We start from the raw sequence: 27699 nt of genomic DNA, 5'->3' as shown, positions 1-27699 counted from the left end.
GCTGTGGTCAGCCACGTTGAACGCCTTGGAGAAGTTAAGGAATGATATTGCAGCATGTCCACCATCACCGTGGAAGTTACTTGTAACTGAATGAAGTTGCGTTTAGGTGTTGAAAGGTGTGGAAACCACAGAAGATGGATTTGACTAGAAGAACCAGTATAAATGCAGAAATTTGCTAAATAAATTTTCTTTACCCATATGCTGAAAGAAAATTAGTTTACATGCTTGTGTTGTCATGAGTTTAAGTTTCCTTAACCCAATTCCTGAGTGGGTAACTGTGCATCCCAGTGAGCCAGAGAAGAGACAGCCAGAGTGCGACAGCAAAGAGTGAGTTTGGGAATTTGAATCTAGATGGGAATTGAATCCAATCCAATCGGTAAGACAGTTCCTTTTAAATTTCAGGAGTTTAATTTAATTTAAATTAATCTAGAATTGTGCAATGTAGGTTAACAAGGGCAGCCCCACCCACTCATACCTAGTTTGCAGTTAAGTGTCAGTCACTTTAATCTACTTTGATCTAAAAGGTGGGGGAGGGGAGTCAACTCGGGCCAATTTAAAAAGAGCAACTTGTAACTCACTCCCAGTGAGTTCTCCCAGTGAGCCAGAGAAGACACAATCAAGAGTGAGTTTGGAAATTTGAATCTAGGTGGGATTTCGAAGCTGGGTGGGGAGGAGGTGCTTTTTAATCCCTGGTAAGTGACTGGAAAGTAGTTTTTCTTTTCATTGTCTAATTTATTTATTTTTTCTTTCGTTTTTTGGAATTGTAATTGTATACGTTTACCTAAGGTTTAAGACATGGCAGGAGATCCCAGACCCATGTCATGCTCCTCGTGTGCGATGTGGGACACGTCCCCTGTCCCTGGCTCCTTCACGTACAAGAAGTGTGTCCAGTTGCAGCTCCTGTTAGACTGCTTGACGGCTCTGGAGCTGCGGATGGACTCAATTTGGAGCATCCGCAATGCTGAGGACGTCGTGGATAGCACGTTTAGCGAGTTGGTCACACCGCAGGTGAAAGTTACTGAGGGAGATAGGAAATGGGTGACCAAAAGACAGAGCAAGAGTAGGGAGGCAGTGCAGATGTCCCCTGCGGTCATCTCCCTCAAAACAGATATACCGCTTTGGATACTGTTGAGGGAGATGGCTCACCAGGAGAAGGCAGCAGCAGCCAGGTTCATGGCATCGTGGCTGGTTCTGCTGCGCAGCTGGGCAGGAAGAAGAATGGCAGGGCTATAGTGATAGGGGATTCAATCGTAAGGGGAATAGACTGGCAGTTCTGCGGACGCAATTGAGACTCCAGGATGGTATGTTGCCTCCCTGGTGCAAGGGACAAGGATATCTCGGAGCGGCTGCAGGACATTCTGGGGGGGGGGGGTGAACAGCCAGCTGTCGTGGTGCACATAGGCACCAACGATATAGGTAGAAAACGGGACGAGGTCCTACAAGCTGAATTCAGGGAATTAGGAGTTAAACTAAAAAGTAGGCTGTTTAGCACAGGGCTAAATCGCTGGCTTTGAAAGCAGACCAAGGCAGGCCAGCAGCATGGTTCAATTCCTGTACCGGCCTCCCCGAACAGGCGCCGGAATGTGGCGACTAGGGGCTTTTCACAGTAACTTCATTTGAAGTCTACTTGTGACAATAAGCGATTTTCATTCATTTCATTTCATTCAAAGGTAGTAATCTCAGGATTGCTACCAGTGCCACGAGCTAGTCAGAGTAGGAATGTCAGGATAGATAGGATGAATGCGTGGCTCGAGAGATGGTGCAAGAGGGAGGGATTCAAATTTCTGGGGCATTGGAACCGGTTCTGGGGAGGTGGGACCAGTACAAACCGGACGGTCTGCACCTGGGCAGGACTGGAACCAATGTCCCAGGGGGGGTGTTTGCTAGAGCTGTTGGGGAGGGTTTAAACTAATGTGGCAGGGGGCTGGGAACCAATGCAGGAGGTTGGAAGGTAGCAAAACAGGGACAGAAACAAAATCCAGTAAGGGGGAAAGTGTAAGGCAGAGAAGCCATAGTCAAAAATCAAAAAGGGCAACAGTACAAGGTACAGTGAATAGGACCAGTAATACTAAAAGGAATAAAACGGGAAGTAAAAACATTAATGGTAAGCGACGCGGCAGGTTGTTACATGAAGATATGGGTTCAACGACAAGGAAAATTAGGAGAAAAGTTAAGAGGAAATATAACTTAGGAGAGGTTACTGGTCGAGGTGTTAATATTCAAAACAGAGATAAAAAAGCTAACATAAGTGTACTTTACCTGAATGCTCGTAGTATTCGGAATAAGGTAAATGAGTTGATGGCGCAAATCATTGTGAATGACTATGATTTAGTGGCCATTACTGAAACATAGTTAAAGGATGGTCACGACTGGTAGTTAAATATCCAAGGGTATCAAACTATTCAGAAGGACAGAGCGGATGGTAAGGGAGGAGGTGTAGCTCTGTTATTTAAGGATGACATCCGGGCAATAGTAAGGGATGACATAGGTGCTATGGAGGATAAGGTTGAATCCATTTGGGTGGAAATCAGGAATAGTAAGGCGAAAAAGTCACTGATAGGAGTAGTCTATATGCCACCAAATAGTAACATTATGGTGGGGCAGGCAATAAACAGAAATAACGGATGCCTGTAGAAATGGTACAGCAGTTATCATGTGGGATTTTAATCTACATGTCGATTGGTTTAACCAGGTCGGTCAAGGCAGCCATGAGGAGGAGTTTATAGCATGTATCCGCGATAGTTTCCTTGAACAGTATGTAATGGAACCTACGACGGAACAAGCGGTCCTAGATCTGGTCATGTGCAATGAGACAGGATTGATTATGATCTCATAGTTAGGGATCCTCTCGGAAGGAGCGATCACAATATGGTGGAATTTAAAATACAGATGGAGGGTGAGAAGGTAAAATCAAGCACTAGTGTTTTGTGCTTAAACAAAGGAGATTACAATGGGATGAGAGAAGAACTAGCTAAGGTAGACTGGGAGCAAAGACTTTATGGTGAAATATTTGAAGAACAGTGGAGAACCTTCCAAGCGATCTTTCACAGTGCTCAGCAAAGGTTTATACCAACAAAAAGGAAGGATGGTAGAAAGAGGGAAAATCGACCGTGGATATTTAAGGAAATAAGGGAGAGTATCAAATTGAAGGAAAAAGCATACAAAGTGGCAAAGATTAGTGAAAGACTAGAGGACTGGGAAATCTTTAGGGGGCAACAGAAAGCTACTAAAAAAGTTATAAAGAAGAGTAAGGTAGATTATGAGAGTAAACTTGCTCAGAATATGAAACAGATAGTAAACGTTTCTACAAATATATAAAACAAAAAAAAGGAGTGGCTAAGAGGATGAGAAGGGAGATTAAATAATGGGAGATGAGGAAATGACTGAGGAACTGAACAGGTTTTATGGGTCGTTCTTCACAGTGGAAGACACAAATAACATGCCAGTGACTGATAGAAATGGGGCTATGACAGGTGAGGACCTTGAGAGGATTGTTATCACTAAGGAGGTAGTGATGGGCAAGCTAATGGGGCTAAAGGTAGACAAGTCTCCTGGCCCTGATGGAATGCATCCCAGAGTGCTAAAAGAGATGGCATGGGAAATTACAAATGCACTAGTGATAATTTACCAAAATTCACTAGACTCTGGGGTGGTCCCGGCGGATTGGAAATTAGCAAACGTGACACCACTGTTTAAAAAAGGAGGTAGGCAGAAAGCGGGTAATTATAGGCCAGTGAGCTTAACTTCGGTAGTAGGGAAGATGGTGGAATCTATCACCAAGGAAAAATTGCGAGTCATCTGGATGGAAATTGTTCCATTGGGCAGGTGCAGCATGGGTTCATAAAGGGCAGGTCGTGCCTAACTAATTTAGTGGAATTTTTTGAGGACATTACCAGTGCGGTAGATAACAGGGAGCCAATGGATGTGGTATATCTGGATTTCCAGAAAGCCTTTGACAAGGTGCCACACAAAAGGTTGCTGCATAAGATAAAGATGCATGGCATTAAGGGTAAAGTAGTAGCATGGATAGAGGATTGGTTAATTAATAGAAAGCAAAGAGTGGGGATTAATGGGTGTTTCTCTGGTTGGCAATCAGTAGCTAGTGGTGTCCCTCAGGGATCAGTGTTGGGCCCACAATTGTTCACAATTTACATAGATGATTTGGATTTGGGGACCAAGGGCAATGTGTCCAAGTTTGCAGACGACACTAAGATGAGTGGTAAAGCAAAAAGTGCAGAGGATACTGGAAGTCTGCAGAGGGTTTTGGATAGGCTAAGTGAATGGGCCAGGGTCTGGCAAATGGAATACTATGTTGACAAATGTGAGGTTATCCATTTTGGTAGGAATAACAGCAAAAGGGATTATTATTTAAATGATAAAATATTAAAACATGTTGCTGTGCAGAGAGACCTGGGTGTGCTAGTGCACGAGTCGCAAAACGTTGGTTTACAGGTGCAACAGGTGATTAAGAAGGCAAATGGAATTTTGTCCTTCATTGCTAGACGGATGAAGTTTGAGACTAGGGAGGTTATGCTGCAATTGTATAAGGTGTTAGTGAGGCCACACCTGGAGTATTGTGTTCAGTTTTGGTCTCCTTACTTGAGAAAGGACGTACTGGCACTGGAGGGTGTGCAGAGGAGATTCCCTAGGTTAATTTCAGAGCTGAAGGGGTTGGATTACGAGGAGAGTTGAGTAGACTGGGACTGTACTCGGTGGAATTTAGAAGGATGAGAGGGGATCTTATAGAAACATATCAAATTATGAAGGGAATAGATAGGATAGATGCGGGCAGGTTGTTTCCACTGGCGGGTGAAAGCAGAACTAGGGGACATAGCCTCAAAATAAGGGGAAGTAGATTTAGGACTGAGTTTAGGAGGAACTTCTTCACCCAAAGTGTTGTGAATCTATGGAATTCCTTGTCCAGTGAAGCAGTAGAGGCTCCTTCATTAAATGTTTTTAAGATAAAGATCGATAGTTTTTTGAAGAATAAAGGGATTAAGGGTTATGGTGTTCGAGCCGGAAAGTGGAGCTGAGTCCACAAAAGATCAGCCATGATCTCACTGAATGGCGGAGCAGGCTCGAGGGGCCAGATGGCCTACTCCTGCTCCTAGTTCTTATGTTCTTATCACATGACTGTGATATATGCTGCTAGATAATTCTAATTGTAAAAGTTAGAACTGACCATACATAGCCAATTGTGTTGGCTTTGATCTGATCAGAATAGTATTCAGATTATAAAATAAACTGAGTAATAATGGACTCCATATCACACTCAAGATAAACATGTGTCCATGGGTGTTTTAAGCAGCGTTTTTTTATTTAGGATGCTTTAATCAATTATTTTGTCTCCGGGGTTAGTTTTCACTTCAGGAAGAATCTGAAAAGGATTGTCTCTGAGATGTACATACGTGACAACTGTCATCCTTTCAAAGCCAGTCTGCTCATCTGGGTCCAGCTGCCATTGTGGATTTGCATCTCGATTGCCTTGCGGAACCTGAGTCTAGCAGCATCTGATGTTGCAGCAGGTACTTTGTCTTACCAGCATGCCCGGGTATATGGTATTTATTTGATCTGGTGCCTAGTTCGTAAAATCATAGAATTTACAGTGCGGAAGGAGGCCATTCGGCCCATCGAGTCTGCACTGGCTCTTGGAAAGAGCACCCCATTTAAGCCCACACCTCAACCCTATCCCCGTAACCCAACCTCACCTTTTTCGACACTAAGGGCAATTTATCATGGCCAATCCAACTAACCTGCACATCTTTGCACCCGGAGGAAACCCACGCAGACACGGGGAGAACATGCAAATTCCGCACAGACCCTGGAGCTGTGAAGCAACTGTGTTAACCACTGTGCTACCGTGCTGCCCACTGCCTCCTAAAATTTCATGAAGATGTCATGGGGTGATGGATACTTAAACTGTCTTTAAAGTGAAATGGAAACTGATGAAAATTAAAAACTGGGAGAATTTTACAGAAGACAGACAATTGAAGTCTGAAATAGCTGAATTAGGGCTGAGCTGTGATTTAATTTTCACAGGTTAGCATTGGGTGTTTTCTGGGCTTCAGTCTCAGCAGTCATATCCAACAGTAGATCTCTGATTCCCTTCAATCTGGTTACATTATACTGTGAGCGGGGGTACGTAGCAGAACTCTGAGTGCTGCCTGAAGGTTGAACAAGATGAGTGCTCCTGGGGTTGGAGGTAATATATTAGCATGGATGGAGTATAGCTCAAAGGACAGAGGTCAGAAAGTAGGAATAAACAAATAATTTTCTGGTTGAACAGGTCTGTTACTAATGGAATGCCGTAAGGCTCTGGACCCTCACCTATTTACAACCTATATTAATGATTTAAGATGAAGGGACTGAGTTTAATGTGTCCAGGTTTGACGGTGGTACAGAGCCAGGTGGGAATTTAAGCTGTGAAGGGGGCATGAAGGAGGGGAATTCTCCCATTCCGCCCGTCCGGTGGGCAGGAGCGGAGAATGTAGCAGGAGTCAAAAACCTGCCAACATCAAATCACGTTGCAATTCTCTTAATGGCGGGTCAGTCTTCCTGCTGGCCAATGGCTTGAATACCATTTGCATCTCAAGAATGCTCATTAAAACAGCTGGCTGTTGGTCAGGCCTTCCAATCTTGTGTCACATCACGGTGAAATTACATGGGTCTAAAACCCGATTGCTAAAGAGTGGCATGTACAAGGCGGCTCTCAGTTTGTCAAAGACCTTGAGGTAAGTGCATCAAAGCCTTTAGTGCTCGATGGGTTGAATAGTCTACACCTGCTCTTATGTTCCTCTGGTTGGCTTTTATTTGGTTCTTCATTGCATTTAGCCCTTATCTTTATCCTTTATTACCATTAACCTAGTCTCATGCTCTGGGAAAAGAGAGGGCTGACGGAGAGATGGATGAGCACATAGATGGCAAATAGAACATTACTGAGGGTAGCGACTGAGGTATTGTGACTGGGGGGTTAACGGTGGAGAATTATCATGGGCGTGGATAAGGGTTGTAGCTGACGGTGGGTTGATTTGTTTACAAGTTTAATAATAACTTATTGTCGCAAGTAGGCTTCAATGAAGTTACTGTGAAAAGCCCCTAGTTGCCACATTCCGGCGTTTGTTCGGGGAGGCTGGAACGGGAATTGAACCCGCGCTGCTCGTCTTGTTCTGCATTACAAGCCAGCTGTCTTTATCCACTGTGCTAAACCAGCCCCTATGGAGGTGCCTGCTGATTACCCCCGGTCACAGTGTAACATTGCAGTGGGTGGTTGATAGTTGGAGGGTTTTGTATTTTGTGGTCTGTTGATGGGCCATTGGGATGGACAATAACTAATTATCCTGTTTCTTGCTCAAGCACAAGCTATTCAGGACCTAGCAATGGGAGGAGTACTCTGGTTTCCTGACCTGACTTTGCCTGATTCCACCTGGATTCTGCCCATCTCATTAGGACTCGTAAACCTTTTAATAGTTGAGGTAAGGAGATTATTTTGAGGACTCATGCTCTTTATAAAAGAGAATATTCTCATCTTTGTAACTACCCATTTAAGTAACAGTGATTTTTGTTTCTATACATTGGACAATGGCGCAATGAAGGTCAAACATTATGTGCTACAGAACAGCAGATTTTGGCGGATTATCTTGTAACATCCACATCAGTGTTACGAATCCAACCAGTGCTGCTTTCTGGCAGGACATGCCACTGATTCTCTCAAGTATTGATCATGATAGTTGACGATTGCCAAGTGGATGTCGAACACTTCCACAAATGAAAAGAAAAAACGAAATAATAGTTGTGTTTTAGTAATTCTTCCAAATAATACTTTAATCATAGAATTTACAGTGCAGAAGGAGGCCATTCAGCCCATCGAGTCTGCACCGGCCCTTGGAAAGAGCACCCTATCCCCTTTATCCCCGTAACCCACCAAACCTGTTTTTGGGCACTAAAGACAATTTAGCATGGCCAATCCACCAAACCTGTTTTTGGACACTAAGGGTAATTTATCTTGGCCAATCCACCTAACCTGTATATCTTTGGACTGTGGGAGGAAATCGGAGAACCCGGAGGAAACCTATGCAGACATGGGGAGAACGTGCAGACTCCACACAGACAGTCACCCGAGGCCGGAATTGAACCCGTGTCCCTGGAGCTGTGAGGCAGCAATGCTAACCACTGTGCCACCGTGCCGCCCATCTGTGGCATAGGGTGTCATCGCACATACCTGTACACCTGGGTGTCAAAAGGAAGCAATTACATTCTTATTGAATAAAACAACCTAAAGACCTGATTTGAGTATTGTGTGTAGATTTATTTATTTGAATTTAAGCTCAGACCTTGTCTTCTGATCAAGTGATCAATAAAAAATCTAAATTGTGAACAATTAGACTACGTGAAAAACTGTTTCCCCTGCGAGGAGAGTCAGTAATGATGTGACACAGACATAAGATAATTGACAGAAGAACGAGAGTGGAGATGAGAAGTTTTATTTCTTTATACACAGTGAATTATTATTCGAACATACAAAATAGGAGCAGAATTGGACCATTTGGACTCTCAAACCTGCTCCGCCATTTGATAAGGCCATGGTTGATATGTTGGGTTTCAAACTCTCCAATCCCATCTAGCCCCAAAAGCCTGATGATCAGGAATGCATCACTTGAAAAGGTGGCTGCATATAGTGCCAACGTTATCCCCAGCCTAAATAGATATGATTTTGTAATTTCCCTGCCAATCATACCTGACGACTAATGCTAGAAGTGACTGACTGTACTCTCACACACTGCATTTTGCCAGACTAATAAACCTGCTTTTATTGGAAGATGGTGTTGTTTTAGTCATGAGCTCTTTTGAAGTAGATTAAGGATTTTCTTCCGCAGTGCGCTGAGTAAATAGACCTTGCTTGCTATGAATTCTACCATAAGTACACCACTAACTCATTGGTTGATGTGGCGCTGTCAATAGACGCTCTGTAGAAGATGGAAGCAAATTCAGACGAGAATGTATATATACTGAAAAATAAACATTTGCAGGGCTAGGGAAAAAAGAGCAGGAGATTGCAACGAACTGGAAAACTCTTTCAAAGGCTGGCACTGGCACAGTGCGCTGAATAACCTCCTTCTGTGCCATATGATTCTGTGAGCTTGTTTCATTTATTTGAATGTTCAGTGGTGATCAGATTGATTTTCTGGTTTATATTGCTAATGGCAATACCAGTATAAATAATTGAGGCTTCCTGTAATTGGGCACATTATGGATCATGTACTCACACAACCCGTTTGTCAGCAAACTTGTGAACTGAATGAATTCTAAGGGAGACAGTGGCATCGTGGCCTCAGACTCATTTCTATTAGTTTGGCAATATGACCTGACAATCTGCTTGTATTGTTAACAGCTGGACATGATAACTGTGTGCTCTAGCATCACTCACTGCACTTTCGAAGAACACCAATGGCATTGTCCCAGGTGCCATGGAAAACAGGTGGCCTGTTAATTGCCTGATTGGCTGATAAATTGACGGGGTTTCCCCGCAAAAAGCTAATGAGAGTGAGACCCCCATCACCTCCATAAAGCTCCCCCCGAAGCGTGAGGTGTTGCTCACAATGTGTTCATTCTAGAAGCATGAGCTGCTGTTGTCCACCTCCGATATGTGAATTATTTACCATTTAAAAGCTTGGGAATGTTTAAATACCCAAGAACTTAATCAATTTACTATTTTCTGATGTGTAATTGAAGCATCTAAGTAGTAAATAACATTCACCTCACATAGGTCTATCTGACCACCCTCCTGACATTCAGTGGCATTGTTATCACTGAGCTCCCCACCTCAACATCCTTGGAGTTACCAACGACTAGTGACTTAACTGGACCAAACGGCTCTCGGGATTCAACACCCTCCAGGACAAGGCTACCTGCTTGATCTGCAGCCCATCCATCGTAAATAGAGACTCCCTCCACCACCAAAATCTTACTAGCTCCTTAACAGCGCCTTGGGTGTACCTATGTCACTTAGCCCACTGCCACCTTCTCAAGGACAATTGAGGATGGACAACAAATGTTGGCCTTGCCTAGCAGCGCTCTTATCCCACGAAGGAATAAAGGTAATAGATTTCATTAGCAGAATTCAGTTACAGGAGTTCCCAACAAGTCGATTGCAAATTGTTCTAAAAGGTAATAGCTAGGCCTTGATAAACTGAGGGTCATGCTGATTTAAAAAAATAAATTTAGAGTACCCAATTCTGTCTCTTTCACTTAAGGGGCAATTTAGCGTGGCCAATCCACCTACCCTGCGCATCTTTCATTGTGGGGGTGAGACCCACGCAGACGCAGGGAGAATGTGCAAACTCCACACGGACAGTAACCCGGGCCGGGATCGAACCCGGGTCCTCGGCGCTGTGAGGCATCAGTTCTAACCACTGCCACTGCCGGTCATGCTAGATATTTTGCTGTAATCTGAAATGGTTTCAAAATTGGAATGTCAGTCCAAGTAACTAGGTGGAGAAATAAAATCTCATTTTATCTGATCGCCATACCTGGCTCCTCAAAACCAATAATGCTACTTTTGTTCCTGCTGTTCAAATATAGATTTTTGCTCTCCGGAAAATCGAATTGTCAAAATTTCAGAAATACGTCACTTACATGATCCGTGGAATTTCGGTGCTCATGGTTCCAATTGCTGCAACAGTGCCCTCAGTAAGTCTTTCCCTGACCTACTGACCCCATGACATTGGGGGTTAGGTCTTGCCTCTCATTAGAACTGTGCGGAATCTATCAGGCCGTCACCTCCCTCTTGCTGTTGCTATAAAGCGTCTTTATGTAAAATGATTCCTGTAACTGCATTACCATTTTCAAACGCTGCTGCTTGCATTGTATTGCCCTCACCTGAGTCGCATACCAAGGAAATTGAGAGCCTTGGAAGCAACTATTGAGTTGCCTTATTCTTTGCTTACCTCCATATGAACCATCTCGTCCAACCCACTCCCAATTGCTTCCCTTTACTTTTGATACATCCCTCGATTTGAAGCATAATTTATTGACTGCTCTAACAATGGTTTGTGTCAATCTAAACCACCTATGGTGCACATTATATTTTTATTCTCTCTCAGTCGTTTTGGTGATCACCTTTATCTTGTGCTTTCACATTACTGTTTCTTTGCTCCATTAGAAACCGTCTATTTCTGTTTGCTTTATCAGAATTCTTCACATTTGGTCATCTCTTTAGCATCCTATCGGTACCAATAATGCCCAAACACTTTCTTCATCCCGTTTAAAAGTTCAAATAATGTGTTACTGCCACCACCCAGCCAATTGAACCAGTCCCGCCCCCACACGCACCAGTCCCGCCCACACCAGTCCCGCCCACGCACGTGCCAGTCCCGCCCCCCGCACACGGCAGTCCCGCCCCCGCACGTGCCAGTCCTGCCCCCGCACGTGCCAGTCCCGCCCCCCGCACGTGCCAGTCCCGCCCCCCGCACACGGCAGTCACGCCCCCGCACGCACCAGTCCCGCCCCCGCACGCACCAGTCCCGCCCCTGCACTCGCCAGTCCCGCCCCTGCACGCGCCAGTCCCGCCCCTGCACGCGCCAGTCCCGCCCCTGCACGCGCCAGTCCCGCCCCCGCAAGCGCACCAGTCCCACACCCGCACGCGCGCCAGTGTGTGCGGGGGCAGGACTGTCGTGCATGCGGTGGCGGGACTGTCGCGCCTGCGGGGGCGTGACTGGCGCGTGCAGGGGTGGGACTGTCGCGCCTGCGGGGGCGGGCCTGGAGCGCCTGCGGGGGCGGGCCTGGAGCGCCTGCGGGAGCAGGATTGGCGCGTGCAGGGGCGGGACTGGCGCATGCAGGGGCGGGACTGGCGCGTGTGCGGGGGCGGGACTGGCACGTGCAGGGGTGGGACTGTCGCGCCTGCGGGGGCGGGCCTGGAGCGCCTGCGGGGGCGGGCCTGGAGTGCCTGCGGGAGCAGGATTGGCGCGTGCAGGGGCGGGACTGGCGCGTGTGCGGGGGCGGGACTGGCGCGTGTGCGGGGGCGGGACTGGCGCGTGCAGGGGCGGGACTGGAGCGTGCAGGGGCGGGACTGGCGTGTGTGCGGGGGCGGGCCTGGAGCGTGTGCGGGAGCGGGACTGGCGCGGGGGCGGGACTGGCGCGTGCGCGTGCACGCGGGCGGGACTGGCATGGGCACGTGCGTGCGGGTGGGACTGGCGCGGCCGCAAGCTGGGCTGGTGCGGGCGGGCGGGACTGGTGGGGGCGGGCGGGACTGGTGCGGGCCGGCGGGACTGGGGTGGGCCGGCGGGATGGGTGTGGGTGGGATTGGGGCGGGCCGGACTGGTGCGCGTGTGTGTGGGCGGGACTGTGTTCATGTGCGTGTGGTCGAGACTGGGTCTGTGTGTGGTCCAGACTGTGTCTGTGTGTGGTCGAGACTGTGTCCGTGTGTGGTCGAGACTGTGTCCGTGTGTGGTCGAGACTGTGTCCGTGTGTGGTCGAGACTGTGTCCGTGTGTGGTCGAGACTGTGTCCGTGTGTGGTCGAGACTGTGTCCGTGTGTGGTCGAGACTGTGTCCGTGTGTGGTCGAGACTGTGTCCGTGTGTGGTCGAGACTGTGTCCGTGTGTGGTCGAGACTGTGTCCGTGTGTGGTCGAGACTGTGTCCGTGTGTGGTCGAGACTGTGTCCGTGTGTGGTCGAGACTGTGTCCGTGTGTGGTCGAGACTGTGTCCGTGTGTGGTCGAGACTGTGTCCGTGTGTGGTCGAGACTGTGTCCGTGTGTGGTCGAGACTGTGTCCGTGTGTGGTCGAGACTGTGTCCGTGTGTGGTCGAGACTGTGTCCGTGTGTGGTCGAGACTGTGTCCGTGTGTGGTCGAGACTGTGTCCGTGTGTGGTCGAGACTGTGTCCGTGTGTGGTCGAGACTGTGTCCGTGTGTGGTCGAGACTGTGTCCGTGTGTGGTCGAGACTGTGTCCGTGTGTGGTCGAGACGGTGTCCGTGTGTGTGGTCGAGACGGTGTCCGTGTGTGTGGTCGAGGCGGTGTCCGTGTGTGTGGTCGAGGCGGTGTGTGTGTGTGGTCGAGGCGGTGTGTGTGTGTGGTCGAGGCGGTGTGTGTGTGTGGTCGAGGCGGTGTGTGTGTGTGGTCGAGGCGGTGTGTGTGTGTGGTCGAGGCGGTGTGTGTGTGTGGTCGAGGCGGTGTGTGTGTGTGGTCGAGGCGGTGTGTGTGTGTGGTCGAGGCGGTGTGTGTGTGTGGTCGAGGCGGTGTGTGTGTGTGGTCGAGACGGTGTCTGTGTGTGGTCGAGACGGTGTCTGTGTGTGGTCGAGACGGTGTCTGTGTGTGGTCGAGACGGTGTCTGTGTGTGGTCGAGACGGTGTCTGTGTGTGGTCGAGGCGGTGTCTGTGTGTGGTCGAGGCGGTGTCTGTGTGTGGTCGGACTGTGTGTGTGTGTGGTCGAGACTGTGTGTGTGTGTGGTCGAGACTGTGTGTGTGTGTGGTCGAGGCGGTGTGTGTGTGTGGTCGAGGCGGTGTGTGTGTGTGGTCGAGGCGGTGTGTGTGTGTGGTCGAGGCGGTGTGTGTGTGTGGTCGAGGCGGTGTGTGTGTGTGGTCGAGGCGGTGTGTGTGTGTGGTCGAGGCGGTGTGTGTGTGTGGTCGAGGCGGTGTGTGTGTGTGGTCGAGGCGGTGTGTGTGTGTGGTCGAGGCGGTGTGTGTGTGTGGTCGAGGCGGTGTGTGTGTGTGGTCGAGGCGGTGTGTGTGTGTGGTCGAGGCGGTGTGTGTGTGTGGTCGAGGCGGTGTGTGTGTGTGGTCGAGGCGGTGTCTGTGTGTGGTCGAGACGGTGTCTGTGTGTGGTCGAGACGGTGTCTGTGTGTGGTCGAGACGGTGTCTGTGTGTGGTCGAGGCGGTGTCTGTGTGTGGTCGAGGCGGTGTCTGTGTGTGGTCGAGGCGGTGTCTGTGTGTGGTCGGACTGTGTGTGTGTGTGGTCGAGACTGTGTGTGTGTGTGGTCGAGACTGTGTGTGTGTGTGGTCGAGGCGGTGTGGATGTGTGTGTGTAATGTGGTGAGTGTATATAAAGCTGTATGGGTTGGTTAAGCTCACTCATTACTTATTTTGTTTCTGTTGCAGTCGATGGCTCTGTACTGGCTGACCTCCAGCTGTGTGGGTCTTGGACAGAATTTACTGCTGCGATCCCCCAGCCTTCGTGCTCTCTGTCGCATTCCCAAGATGAACTCCGATTCAGAGACTCCTTTTAGAGACTTGTCAGCCGGATTAATTGCTAAATATTTTTCTAGGAAGTGATCAATTGTGCGAGTGAAATACATGCTGTAACTGAACGGGCTGCACCAATGTCCTGAATCAAACATGCCCTGCAGGCACACAACTTATATTAAAGAGACCATGTTCTACTGGTCATTGTGGGGGACTTTAATAGTTCTGGATACTTTAGTTTGATTTCCTCTCTCATCCAGAGGAATTACTGAAAGTAAATGCACACTGTCCTACAGGTAACTCCAGACCCACAGCACTGTGGTCAACTCTTAATTTGCCTGTGAAATATCTTCGCAAGTCACTCGATTCAAGGGCAATTAGGGATGGACAACAAATGCGGGCCTTGCCCGTGATGTCCAGACCCCAGGAAAGAATAGAAAAAAGTTGGAAGACTCTTTGTTTCCAGGCATACCCATTTGTTGATGATGTCTTGGAAAAGTAAGAGAGGGTTCCTGGCTTGATTTGTTTCCGAGGTTTTTCTTCCTGGGTGTGAGGTAGAGCCTCATTTTTGTTTGCAGCCTTTAGCCTGCCTGAGATTGTGTCGATGGCAGTGTAAATTGCTATTTTACGGGCTTTAACAACCTATTCCCACCCTCCTCCTCCTGGTACTGATCACACTCCTACCGTTCATCATCATGTTACTCTACTGTGTATGTGAATTTAAGTTTTTAGTCCTATCAAAATTGCAATCATGTTTTGTACTAATATCTAAAGTACAAGATTAAAAAGGAACAGACTTTACAAATGCTTGATTATTTGAAATTTACGTCATAAATGTTCAGAACTTGAAGAGAATGATCTCTTCAACCTGTACATCAAAGTGTTTGAGATCAAAGATTTTGAAGGGGACTACCGAGACTGCAACACTTTTGTCAGTGAATAATACTCTTTCCTACTGCAGGCTTGATTCAAATATTCTCCAGACTGGTGAGATGAAAGACTTCCCCCTCCCCCACTTAAGGTATGTTTCATGTTTCTTTGTCTAATAATGAAGTTTGGGTACTGGGAAATCAAGTTCTGGTGGGCGAGCAGTCTCATCACAAAACTGCTCAGCTCAGTTTGGATCTTCCACGAGATTTGTGAAAGATCCCAGGGCCTCGGTTACATGCTTGAGGCTATAACACTAAATGGGAGGTCTGTTTAAGAATAATGCAAGTCCAAGCCTGTGTTTTTTCACAGGCAATATTGAAGAACGAGGCAATTTTAATATCTTGCTGCTCGACCATTTCATTTAGTCTTGTGATTTTTATATGGCGTGCCGTTCTTCTCCGCCATCTTACATTGGCAATGCGGTTAAAAACCAAAACTCCACACTAACTGCAGCCACACGCACATCAAACTCTGTGAAAGCAGTGTGAGCTTCTAGGTTACTGATACTTGGCACTCATAACAGTTCATTGTTCTGATCAATCCTTTATTATATCCTCCCTGTAGTTGATGCATTCCACACTGCAACCTCTCCTCGGGCTGCTGATTTAAAAAATGTATCAGATGGAAATTGACTGCAGAACTGGTTTGTAAACTGAGCAATGGGGAAGGGAGAGCGTTTTCTACACTTCGCTTCAGACTGTCTCCTCTTACTGAAAATCAGATTCAGGATCCAACAGTAAGGAGCTCTGCAGACAGCCACTAAAATACTCAGATTACCAATTGACAAGTGTCCGAGACCGCAACCTTCAGTCCTCATTTTTAAATAGCTCCAGGGAAAAATAATGTCAAGTTTTGATTCCTGACCTCCTGCGACTTAGCCTGGAACTGACCCCAGCTAGTATGGAAGGCAGAAATCGGAGCTTTAATTCACCAATTGTTCTGGTCCAAACAGGTCTCACTCAAAAGGTTTCTCAGAGGTCTATCACTGGAGTTCTTATTCACAGATCTGGGCTCCATCGGGAGCACATAAGTAAATTTTTCCTTCTGGTCTGCTTTGATAGGAGGTCTTGTGGTGCAATAATATTTCGACATCTCGGCAGGGAGCTCTGGGTTCAACTTCCACTCCTAGACTTTATGGCCAAGGAAGATGCATTCATACTGAGGCCAAACAGGTTTATTATCAAACTCTAAACCCTTCCAATACACCCGATGGGAGAGATTCCTAGTCAGCCAGACTGCAGAAGGTAATAGTGGACCACTGTAGTACTTGCCAAGCATAAGCATGGACCAATCAAATGAAAGTCCATTGTTGCCAACGCCTTCTTAGCACATGGTATGAGGGGATGATGCTCAGTATCATCTACAAGGATGACTTGCTTTTTTGTAATTGGGTGCGAGGTGACTATCTAAAAGTACACCCCCTTCACAATAATTGGTAACGGTATTAGGGAATTGCTATTCAGTTTCTGCTTCCTTGCCCCCGCTCAATAAACAGTATATTAAATTTATGCATGTTGTGTGCTCCTTATATGGGCATCACCATTCTATGACACAGTCACGCTTGCAGCTGTGCACTTGTGCCAGTAGATGGAGCTTCCTAAAATCTGGAACTGCAGAAAACAATTATAATGCAAGGCATCCATTCAGCCCATCGTGCATGTGCTGGGTGTTGAAGAGCTGTCCAACCTAATCCAGCTTTCTGCACTAGGTCCGTAACCCTGCAGATCACAGATCTTCAAGTAGATTTCTGAGTACATTTTAAATGCGGCGAAGAGTTTCTCATTCCAAGTACCTGCCAGCCTTTGGGTGAAAACAAGGTTTCCTCATTTTCCTTCTAATTCTCCTACCAATTTCTTTACATCGATGCCACCTGACCGTTGACCCCTCTGAGGTAAATATTTACCTACAGTACCACCAATGGCCGATTCAAAAACATTTGCTTTATTCAGATTCGTATGTTCGTATCCTGCAAAGCCACAGAAGCTTCAATAGACTTTTTGGGTGGGAAGCCAAAATCAATACTCTTTTTTTTTTTAAGAATAAATAATATATTAACTAGACGGCAACTGCCAGCAACAAAAATAAAAACTAGCCAATATCCAAAATAATAAAGTCACAAAAACCAATATAAATAACTCGTATACAAACACCTGTACAAAACCCCTGAGGGCCCGGACGGGCCCTCCCCTCCCCCCCCACCCCTCCCCCCCCGGGTTGCTGCTGCTACCTTTCCCATTTCCCTTATCGTTCTGCGAGTTAATTGAGGAACGGTTGCCACCGCCTGGTGAACCCTTGAGCCGAACCGCTTAGTGCGTATTTTATCCGCTCCAATTTTATAAACCCTGCCATGTCGTTTATCCAGGCCTCCACGCCTGGGGGTTTAGCTTCTCTCCACATAAGTAATATCCTTCGCCGGGCTACTAGGGACGCAAAGGCTAAAACATCAACCTCTCTCGCCTCCTGCACTCCCAGCTCGTCCGCAACCCCAAATATCGCCAACCCCCAGCCTGGCTCGACCCGGACCCCCACCACCCTTGAAAGCACATTCACCACCCCCACCCAGAACCCATGCAGTACCGGGCATGACCAAAACATGTGGGTGTGGTTCGCTGGGCTTCCCGCGCATCTCCCGCACCTATCCTCCACTCCAAAAAATCTACTTAACCTTGCTCCAGTCATGTGTGCCCTATGTAGAACCTTGAATTGTATCAGGCTGAGCCTGGCGCATGAGGACGAAGAGTTTACCCTACTTAAGGCATCTGCCCACAGCCCCTCCTCAATCTCTTCCCCTAGCTCCTCTTCCCATTTTCCCTTCAGCTCCTCCACCATCGTCTCCCCCTCGTCTCTCATTTCTCTGTATATATCTAACACCCTACCATCCCCCACCCATGCCCCCAAAATCACTCTGTCCTGAATGTCTTGTGCCGGGAGCCGCGGAAATTCCCTCACCTGTTGCCTCGCAAAAGCCCTCAGTTGCATATATCGAAATGCATTCCCCGGTGGCAACCCATATTTTTCTGTCAGTGCTCCCAGATTCGCAAACGTCCCGCCTAGGAACAAATCCTTCAATTTCACAATCCCTGCTCTCTGCCAAGCTTTAAATCCCCCATCTATCTTCCCCGGGACGAACCTGTGGTTGTTCCTTATCGGGCACCTCACCGAGGCACCCGTCACTCCCTTATGCCGTCTCCACTGCCCCCAAATTTTCAACGTTGCCACCACCACTGGACTTGTGGTGTATTTCTTCTGGGAGAACGGTAAAGGTGCCGTCGCTAATGCTTGCAGGCAGGTTCCCCTACAGGACGCCATCTCTAGTCTTTTCCACGCCGCTCCCTCCCCTTCCCCCATCCACTTGCATACCATTGATATGTTGGCGGCCCAATAATAGTCACTTAAACTCGGCAGTGCCAGTCCCCCCCTATCCCTACTACGCTGCAGGAACCCCCTCTTCACTCTCGGGGTCTTCCCAGCCCACACAAAACTCATAATCCTCTTATCCACTTTCTTGAAAAAGGCCTTTGTAATCATCACAGGGAGGCACTGGAACACAAAAAGAAACCGCGGAAGGACCACCATTTTAACCGCCTGCACCCTATCCGCCAGTGACAGGGGCACCATGTCCCATCTCCTAAAGTCCTCTTCCATCTGCTCCACCAATCTTACTAAATTAAGCTTATGCAAGGTTCCCCAGTTCCTGGCCATCTGGATCCCTAGGTACCGAAAATCCCTTGTTACTCTCCTCAACGGCAAATCATCTATTCCCCTGCCCTGTTCCCCAGGGTGCATCACAAACAGCTCACTCTTCCCCATATTCAATTTATATCCTGAAAATTCCCCAAACTCCCTGAGTGTCTGCATTATCTCGGGCATCCCCTCCACTGGGTCCGCGACATACAACAACAAATCATCCGCGTATAGTGACACCCGGTGCTCTTCTCCTCCCCTAAGTACTCCCCTCCACTTCCTAGAGCCCCTCAGCGCTATGGCCAGTGGCTCAATTGCCAACGCAAACAGTAACGGGGACAGAGGACATCCCTGTCTTGTCCCTCTGTATAGACGGAAGTGGTCAGATCTCTGCCTATTTGTAGTCACATTTGCCACCGGGATCCTGTATAGAAGCTGAACCCATCCAATAAACCCCTCTCCAAATCCAAATCTCCTCAACACTTCCCACAGGTAATCCCACTCCACTCTATCAAATGCTTTCTCTGCATCCATCGCCACCACTATCTCCGCCTCCCCCTCCGGCGGGGGCATCATCATCGCACCCAGCAGCCACCGTATGTTAGTGTTCAATTGTCTCCCCTTAACAAACCCCGTGAACCACCCCCGGGACACAATCCTCCATCCTCGTCGCCATCACCTTGGCCAAAAGCTTGGCATCTACATTCAGGAGGGAAATAGGCCTGTAAGACCCGCACTGCAGTGGGTCTTTGTCCCTTTTCAAGAGCAGCGATATCGTCGCCTCCGACATCGTCAGGGGCAACGTCCCCCTTTCCCTGGCCTCATTAAAGGTTCTCGTCAGAAGCGGGGCCTTCCCTGCCTGCATGCTCCCAATCCCTTTTACCAACTCCTCCACCTCAATCTGTGCTCCCAGTCCTGTCCTCTCCTGCTCCTCAACCTTCGGGAATTCCAACTGGTCTAGGAAGTGCATCGTTCCCTCCTTCCCTTCCGGGGGCTGAGCCTTATACAGCCTCTCATAAAATGCCTTAAACACCCCGTTCACCCTCTCCGCTCCCCATTCCATCTCACCCTCCTCGACCCTAACCCCTCCAATCTCCCTCGCCGCCCCCCTCTTCCTCAGTTGTTGGGCCAGTAACCGGCTCGCCTTCTCTTCGTACTCATACTGCACTCCCTGTGCCTTCCTCCATTGTGCCTCCGCCTTGCCCATGGTCAACAAATCAAATTCCGTGTGCAACCTTCGTCTTTCCCTGTATAGTCCTTCACCTGGAGCCACCGCATACTGCCTATCCACCCTCAAAATTTCTCTCAACAATCTCTCCCTCTCTTTGCTCTCTTGTTTCCCCTTATGGGCCCTTATGGAAATCAGTTCCCCTCTGACCACCGCCTTCAGTGCTTCCCAGACCACTCCCACCTGAACCTCTCCGTCGTCATTAATCTCCAGATACCTTTCGATACATCTCCTTACCCTTACACACACCCCTTCGTCCGCCAACAGTCCCATATCTAATCTCCACAGTGGGTGCTGTTCCTTTTCCTCTCCTACTTCCAGATCTACCCAATGTGGGGCATGGTCCGAAATGGCTATAGCTGAGTACTCCGTCCCGGCCACCTTCGGGATCAGCGACCTTCCCAGGACAAAGAAGTCTATTCGAGAATACACCTTGTGGACATGGGAGAAGAAGGAGAACTCTTTACTCCTAGGCCTAGTAAATCTCCAGGCGGTCCTAGACCTGGACCGGTCCACCCCTGGATCCAGCACCGTGTTGAAGTCTCCCCCCATTACCAACTTTCCCGCCTCCAGGTCCGGGATACGCCCCAGCATACGCTTCATGAAGTTGGCGTCATCCCAGTTCGGGGCATATACGTTCACCAGAACCACCGCCTCACCTTGCAATCTGCCACTCACCATCACGTATCTACCCCCACTGTCCGCCACTATGGTCCACGCCTCAAACAATACCCGTTTCCCCACTAATATTGCCACCCCTCTATTTTTCGCATCCAAGCCCAAGTGGAATACCTGTCCCACCCATCCTTTTCTTAATCTGACCTGATCCGCCAGTTTCAGATGCGTCTCCTGCAGCATGACCACATCTGCCTTTAATTTCTTTAGGTGCTCTTAATTAAGAGGGCATTAATTAAGATTAATGCCCTCTTAATCGGCCCATTCAGCCCTCTCACGTTCCACGTGATCAACCGGGTTGGGGGGCTCTTTACCCCCTCCCCCCCCCCCCCCCCCTCGTCAACTAGCCATCCCCTTTTTTAAACCAGCTCCTCACCCGGTTCCCACGCACCTACTTGTCCCCCCAACGGTGTCCTCCCGTCCCGACCATCCCATCCCGTAGCAGCTCCCCCTTCCCCTTAACAGCAGCAACCCATTTACCCCCCCCCCTGCTAGATCCCCTCTAGCGTGATTGCTCCCCCCATGTTGCTTCCAGAAGTCATCAAAATCTGGCTGACCTTGGCTTCCCCGTTTATCCTCAGCCTCCCATTGTGTAAGGCCCCCTCCTTCCTGCGCCCCCTTTTCTCGCCACAATTACCATAGCGCGGGAGCAAAGCTTCCCACTCGGCCCCGCCCCTAATGGCGCAGCTCCCTCTCTCCTTCCCCCTCTCCTTCCCCACCGGCGCCCACAGTTCACCATACCCCACCCCCATCAAGGGGAAAGAGAAAATTTCCCCCCCTTCCGATTCCCAGTCCCATGCAATCACACCACTGCTTTATTACAAAAGTTCTTTCTCTCTCCAGTCTAGTCTAGCTTCTCATCTTCAATGAATGTCCACGCCTCTTCTGCCGTCTCGAAGTAGTGGTGTTTCCCTTGATGTGTAACCCACAGTCTCGCCGGCTGCAGCATACCAAATTTAACTTTCTTTCTATGGAGCACCGCCTTGGCCCGATTGAAACTCGCCCTCCTTCTCGCCACCTCCGCACTCCAATCCTGGTACACGCGGATCACCGCGTTCTCCCACCTGCAGCTCCGTGTCTTTTTTGTCCATCTCAGGACCATCTCCCTGTCTTTATAGCGGTGAAACCTCACCACTATAGCTCGAGGTATTTCTCCCGCCTTCGGTCTTCTCGCAATGACTCAATATGCTCCCTCCACTTCCAAGGGGCCCGTCGGGGCCTCTGGTCCCATTAAGGAATGAAGCATCGTGCTCACATATGCCCCGACGTCCGCTCCCTCTGCACCTTCGGGAAGACCCAAAACTCTTAGGTTCTTCCTCCTCGAGCTATTTTCCAGGGCTTCCAGCCTCTCCATACACCTCTTATGCAGTGCCTCTTGTGTCTCTGTCTTCACCACCAGGCCCTGTATTTCGTCCTCATTTTCGGCAGCCTTTGCCTTCACGCCACGAAGCTCCAATTCTTGGGTCTTCTGCGCCTCCTTTAGCCCCTCAATCGCCTGCAGCATCGGGGCCAGCACCTCCTTCTTTAGCTCCTCAACACATCTCCGAAGGAACTCTTGCTGTTCCGGGCCCCATACCAAACGGCCTCCCTCCACCGCCATCTTGCTTCGTGCTTCCCTTCCTTGCCGCTGCTCCAGAGGATCCTCTGCAATCCGGCCACTATTATCTCCTTTCTCCATGTACATCCGGGGGGATTCCCTTCTGTTTCACCGCACAATGGGTTTAGCCGTCAAAAATTGCCGTTGGGGCTCCCAATAAGAGCCCAAAAGTCCGTTCAAATGGGAGGTGCCGAAACGTGCGACCTAGCTGGTCATCGCCGCACCCGGTAGTCCAAAATCAATACTTTTTTTTGTACAATGGTCGATTGACAAATGGATTGCAATAGTTATGCACTATTTTTGTAAGCCCAACTCCCGAATAACAAGCAAGAAGTGATTGTATTGAATTATTTCAGGAAATAGTACAACATGATAGCAAGAGGAGAGATAATGGATATGATATTGGTTTCCAGGAGTGTGAAAAGTGCTTTTTAGCAAATTGGCACTCTGTTCTCAGCTTTGATTTTCTTTTCTATTCAAAGGTCAATAAACATGGTGTAAAGTCTGATGCCAATGTGCCTGTTCTGTGCTACCAGTAGAGATTAATTTCACTCCAATTATGTTCAGACTGAGACTGTTCTCATGAAACAAAATGAGTAATTAGATTATCGATTTGCGAAGCCCGTTAACTACAGTTTGTGGTAGGTACTTCAACGTGACACAAACTGTATCCTTATGTACCTAGCGCATTTTCACTGCTGTGGTCCATCAGACAACCGCTGAGCTGCCACTCGCCAGCAGTTACCACTCAAGTGCCCAAGACTTTTCCTACATCAACTTTGAAATTAAATCTGTGAATGAGGAATTTCTGTTGCAGGTATGAATGTTATTAATGTTGGATGGTAGGTCATGATTCTTTCCCCGGAGAACAGTGGACCCGTGCGGCAAGCATTTACTCGTGAACGCTGATCCTCTGACTTGCTTCAAGTGAGTGCTGGACCTGTGAGTGCTGTGGTGGAGATTACCTGGTACATTGTACATTGATAGTGACTGGAATGGTCTCCTGAACTACTTTAGATTGCCTAATGGATTCAAAGAGGAATTTTCCAGAAATCTTTTACCCCTCCCCTTCCCCATTATTGCACTGGTTTTTTTCCCCCCTTGTATTTCTTGAGCCTCTCTGGCGATTATAAAGCTTCCAGATGGAGTTGGGAGTATACAGGACATCTGTGTAGGACAGGCTGGCCGGGCCTTTTTTTCCATATGTTTGTAAATATAAAGTCTTACGTTTCAGTTTAGCCAGGGTAATCCATTTCCGGCATTCCATGTAAAATAATGGCTAGAGAAATATCGTGCAAATCATGTTAAACATTGGCCAACACAACACCAGCAATATCTAGATTTGTATTTTCTGGATGCAATATACTGAGAGGTTACATAGGTTGGTTTTGATTAATGAATCATTGCGGAAAGTGCACACAAGTGAATCTTGATTAAGTTCATATTTGAGTAATATCGATCAGGATGTGCTCTCCCAGGGGTTTGTCGGAGAATTTTCCTTGTAGGTAAACTATCTTTCCCCGGACAATAGTAGCAAAAACCTCTCCTTGTAGTCTGCATCCAAGATACGGGGTCAACTGGAAAGGAAGCAAGATTAGTGTCATTTTGTTTCAAATTGACCTTTTTTGGCTCATTTTCTCCAGATGAAGGATTTGTGTGTTTGTAAATGAAACACTTCTCAATATTGGGCATGCACGGACAGCACACTACAGACCTGATGGGCTGAATGGCCTCCTGCACTGTAGAAATTCTGTAATTCACGTTAGTACTCGAGAGCTAGGAATTGGGAGTGTACAAAATTCACAAGAGGGCTTGACCAGGTGGAGGCTGAGAGGCTGTTACCCTGGCTGGAGGGTTTAGAAAAGGGGTGCCAGTCTCAGAATAGGGCGTCAGCCATTTCGGATTCAAAGGAAGAGCAATGATTGTGCACGTTCGAATCCTCTAACCCAGAGGAGTATGAACGCTTAGTCATGGAGTATATTCAAGGCTTAATTTGTCTTTAAGACAGAGATAGATATGTTCTTGATTAATAAGGGAATCGGGGGTTATGGGGAGAAGGCAGGAGAATGGGGATGAGAAAATATCAGCCATGGTTAAATGGCGAAGCAGACTCGATGGGCCGAGTGGCCTAATTATGTTCCTTTGTCATTTGGTCTTATGATTTTTGAAAGCAATGGGAATTGAGGAATATGGGGAAGGGTAAGAAAGGGACGTTGGCAGATGACCATTATGAGCTTGTGTAAGAACAAAGCAGGCTTGAGTGGCTGCGTGGCCTACGCCTATCGTATTATGCACAGATACTCCGCCCCCATACGTTGCTCAACTTCAACCTCTTCTGCATACCTGAAATGTACCAGTGTGACATGCCTGAATGAGCGATTAAAATGAAGCAGTTCTGCACCCACTGGAAACTCAACTTTGACTTGTCACATGCAACCCTCGCAACCAGCAAAGGGGACTAAGGTCCGCATCAGTTAGGTCTGCATTTGAACAATTACATTTTGTTAAAGAGTGCAAGTGTTTATCTTTCCGTACCAAGTTGTCTCATGGTTAATGTTATTTCTGTGTTCGGTTGGGGTGGGAGTTAGCTCTGCTTTATTTTTGTATGTAAGCTATTTTCTTTTAACCACCAATGAATGAGAGGGGCCTTGGTTAGAACGTGTTCACAATCTATCCATGACGAGAATTGCCTTAGTGTAAAGTGTTCCGAATATATCTATGAGTGAGAGTGGACTTGGGGTAAAAAGTGATCAGAATCTATCCATGAGCGAGAATGGCCTTGGTGTAGAAAGTTATCCGAATTTAGCCATGAGTGACAGAGGCCTTGGTGTAGAAAGTAATTTGAATCTATCCATGAGTGAGAATGGCCTTGGTGCAGAAAGTGACCAGAATCTATCCATGAGTGAGAATGTCCTTGGTGCAGAAAGTGATCAGAATCTATCCATGAGTGAGAATGGTCTTGGTGCAGAAAGTGATCAGAATCTATCCATGAGTGAGAATGGCCTTGGTGTAGAAACTGATCAGAATCTATCCACGAGTGAGAATGTCCTTGGTGTAGAAAGTGTTCAGAATCTCTCGCATTGGTGAGAATGGTCATGGCGCAGAAAGTGATCAGAATCTATCCATGAGTGAGACAGGCCTTGGTACAGAACGTGATCAGACTCTATCCAAGAGCGAGAATGGCCTTGGTGTAGAAAGTGTTCAGAATCTATCAGTGAGTGAGAATGTCCTTGGTATAGAAAGTGTTCAGAATCTCTCCATTGGTGAGAATGGTCATGGTGCCGAAAATGATCCAAATCTATGCATGAGTGAGAGTGTCCTTAAGAAAATGATCAGAATCTACCCATAAGTGAGAATGTCCTTGGTGTAGAAAGTGACCAGAATCTATTCATGAGTGAGTGTGGCCTTGATGTAGAAAGTAAACTGTTTCTATCCATGAATGAGAATTGCCTTGGTGTAGAAAGTAATCCGAATCCACCAATGAGAGAGAATGGCGTTGGCATAGAAATAAATCACAATCTGTCCATGAGTGAGAATGGCCTTGCTGCAGAAAGTGACCAGAATCTCTCCTTGAGTGAGAAAGGTCTTGGTGTAGAAAGTGATCAGAATCTATCCATGTGTGAGAGTGGCCTTGGTATAGAAAGTGATCAGAATCTATCCATGAGTGAGAATGGCCTTGGTGTAGAAAGTGATCAGAATCTATCCATGAGAGAGAATGGCCTTGGTGTAGAAACTGATCAGAGCCTCTCCATGAATGAGAATGGTTTTGGTGCAGAAAGTGATCAGAATCTATCCATGAGTGAGACAGGCCTTGGTACAGAACGTGATCAGACTCTATCCAAGAGCGAGAATGGCCTTGGTGTAGAAAGTGTTCAGAATCTATCAGTGAGTGAGAATGTCCTTGGTATAGAAAGTGTTCAGAATCTCTCCATTGGTGAGAATGGTCATGGTGCCGAAAATGATCCAAATCTATGCATGAGTGAGAGTGTCCTTAAGAAAATGATCAGAATCTACCCATAAGTGAGAATGTCCTTGGTGTAGAAAGTGACCAGAATCTATTCATGAGTGAGTGTGGCCTTGATGTAGAAAGTAAACTGTTTCTATCCATGAATGAGAATTGCCTTGGTGTAGAAAGTAATCCGAATCCACCAATGAGAGAGAATAGCCTTGGCATAGAAATAAATCACAATCTGTCCATGAGTGAGAATGGCCTTGCTGCAGAAAGTGACCAGAATCTCTCCTTGAGTGAGAAAGGTCTTGGTGTAGAAAGTGATCAGAATCTATCCATGTGTGAGAGTGGCCTTGGTATAGAAAGTGATCAGAATCTATCCATGAGTGAGAATGGCCTTGGTGTAGAAAGTGATCAGAATCTATCCATGAGAGAGAATGGCCTTGGTGTAGAAACTGATCAGAGCCTCTCCATGAATGAGAATGGTTTTGGTGCAGAAAGTGATCAGAATCTATCCATGAGTGAGAGTGGCCTTGGTGTAGAAAGTGATCAGAATCTATTCACGAGTGAGAATGGACTTGGTGTAGAAAGTGTTCAGAATATATTCACGGGTGAGAATGGCCTTGGTGTAGAAAGTGATCAGAATCTATCCATGAGTGAGAATGGCCTTGGTGTAGAAAGTGTTCAGAATCTATCCATGAGTGAGAAAGGCCTTGGTGCAGAAAGTGACCAGAATCTATTCATGAGTGAGAATGTCCTTGGTGTAGAAAGTGTTCAGAATCTCTCGCATTGGTGAGAATGGTCATGGTGCAGAAAGTGATCAGAATCTATCCATGAGTGAGACAGGCCTTGGTACAGAACGTGATCAGACTCTATCCAAGAGCGAGAATGGCCTTGGTGCAGAAAGTGATCAGAATCTATCCATGAGTGAGAATGTCCTTGGTGTAGAAAGTGTTCAGAATCTATCCAAGAGCGAGAATGGCCTTGGTGCAGAAAGTGATCAGAATCTATCCATGAGTGAGAATGTCCTTGGTATAGAAAGTGTTCAGAATCTCTCCATTGGTGAGAATGGTCATGGTGCCGAAAATGATCCAAATCTATCCAAGAATGAGAGTGTCCTTAAGAAAGTGATCAGAATCTATCCATGAGTGAGAATGGCCTTGGTGTAGAAACTGATCAGAATCTATCCACGAGTGAGAATGTCCTTGGTGTAGAAAGTGTTCAGAATCTCTCGCATTGGTGAGAATGGTCATGGCGCAGAACGTGATCAGAATCTATCCATGAGTGAGACAGGCCTTGGTACAGAACGTGATCAGACTCTATCCAAGAGCGAGAATGGCCTTGGTGTAGAAAGTGTTCAGAATCTATCAGTGAGTGAGAATGTCCTTGGTATAGAAAGTGTTCAGAATCTCTCCATTGGTGAGAATGGTCATGGTGCCGAAAATGATCCAAATCTATGCATGAG

The 27699-nt window shown here is 47.5% G+C and overlaps 2 protein-coding genes across 12 annotated transcripts in view; one reads left to right on the top strand and one right to left on the bottom strand.

Moving 5' to 3' along the window:
- Window positions 1–14976, top strand: part of cox18 (cytochrome c oxidase assembly factor COX18) — a 35078-nt gene extending 20102 nt beyond the window's left edge. For all 6 annotated transcript variants that reach the window (XM_072474821.1, XM_072474822.1, XM_072474819.1 and 3 more), the window contains exons 4-7: window positions 5359–5525; window positions 7354–7472; window positions 10579–10686; window positions 14088–14976. In XM_072474821.1, the coding sequence (XP_072330922.1) occupies window positions 5359–5525; window positions 7354–7472; window positions 10579–10686; window positions 14088–14261 (568 nt within the window). In that variant the 3' untranslated portion in view covers window positions 14262–14976. The remainder of the gene's footprint in view (window positions 1–5358; window positions 5526–7353; window positions 7473–10578; window positions 10687–14087) is intronic.
- Window positions 14977–23615: 8639 nt separating this feature from the next.
- LOC140390012 (allantoinase, mitochondrial) overlaps window positions 23616–27699 on the bottom strand; it is a 124477-nt gene continuing 120393 nt past the window's right edge. For all 6 annotated transcript variants that reach the window (XM_072474812.1, XM_072474814.1, XM_072474813.1 and 3 more), the window contains one exon: window positions 23616–23862. In XM_072474812.1, the coding sequence (XP_072330913.1) occupies window positions 23725–23862 (138 nt within the window). In that variant the 3' untranslated portion in view covers window positions 23616–23724. The remainder of the gene's footprint in view (window positions 23863–27699) is intronic.

The sequence above is a fragment of the Scyliorhinus torazame genome, chromosome 14 (assembly GCF_047496885.1).
Source record: "Scyliorhinus torazame isolate Kashiwa2021f chromosome 14, sScyTor2.1, whole genome shotgun sequence".
NCBI classification, from domain to species: Eukaryota; Metazoa; Chordata; class Chondrichthyes; order Carcharhiniformes; family Scyliorhinidae; genus Scyliorhinus; species Scyliorhinus torazame.
This window is presented reverse-complemented; position numbering and strand designations above follow the sequence as displayed.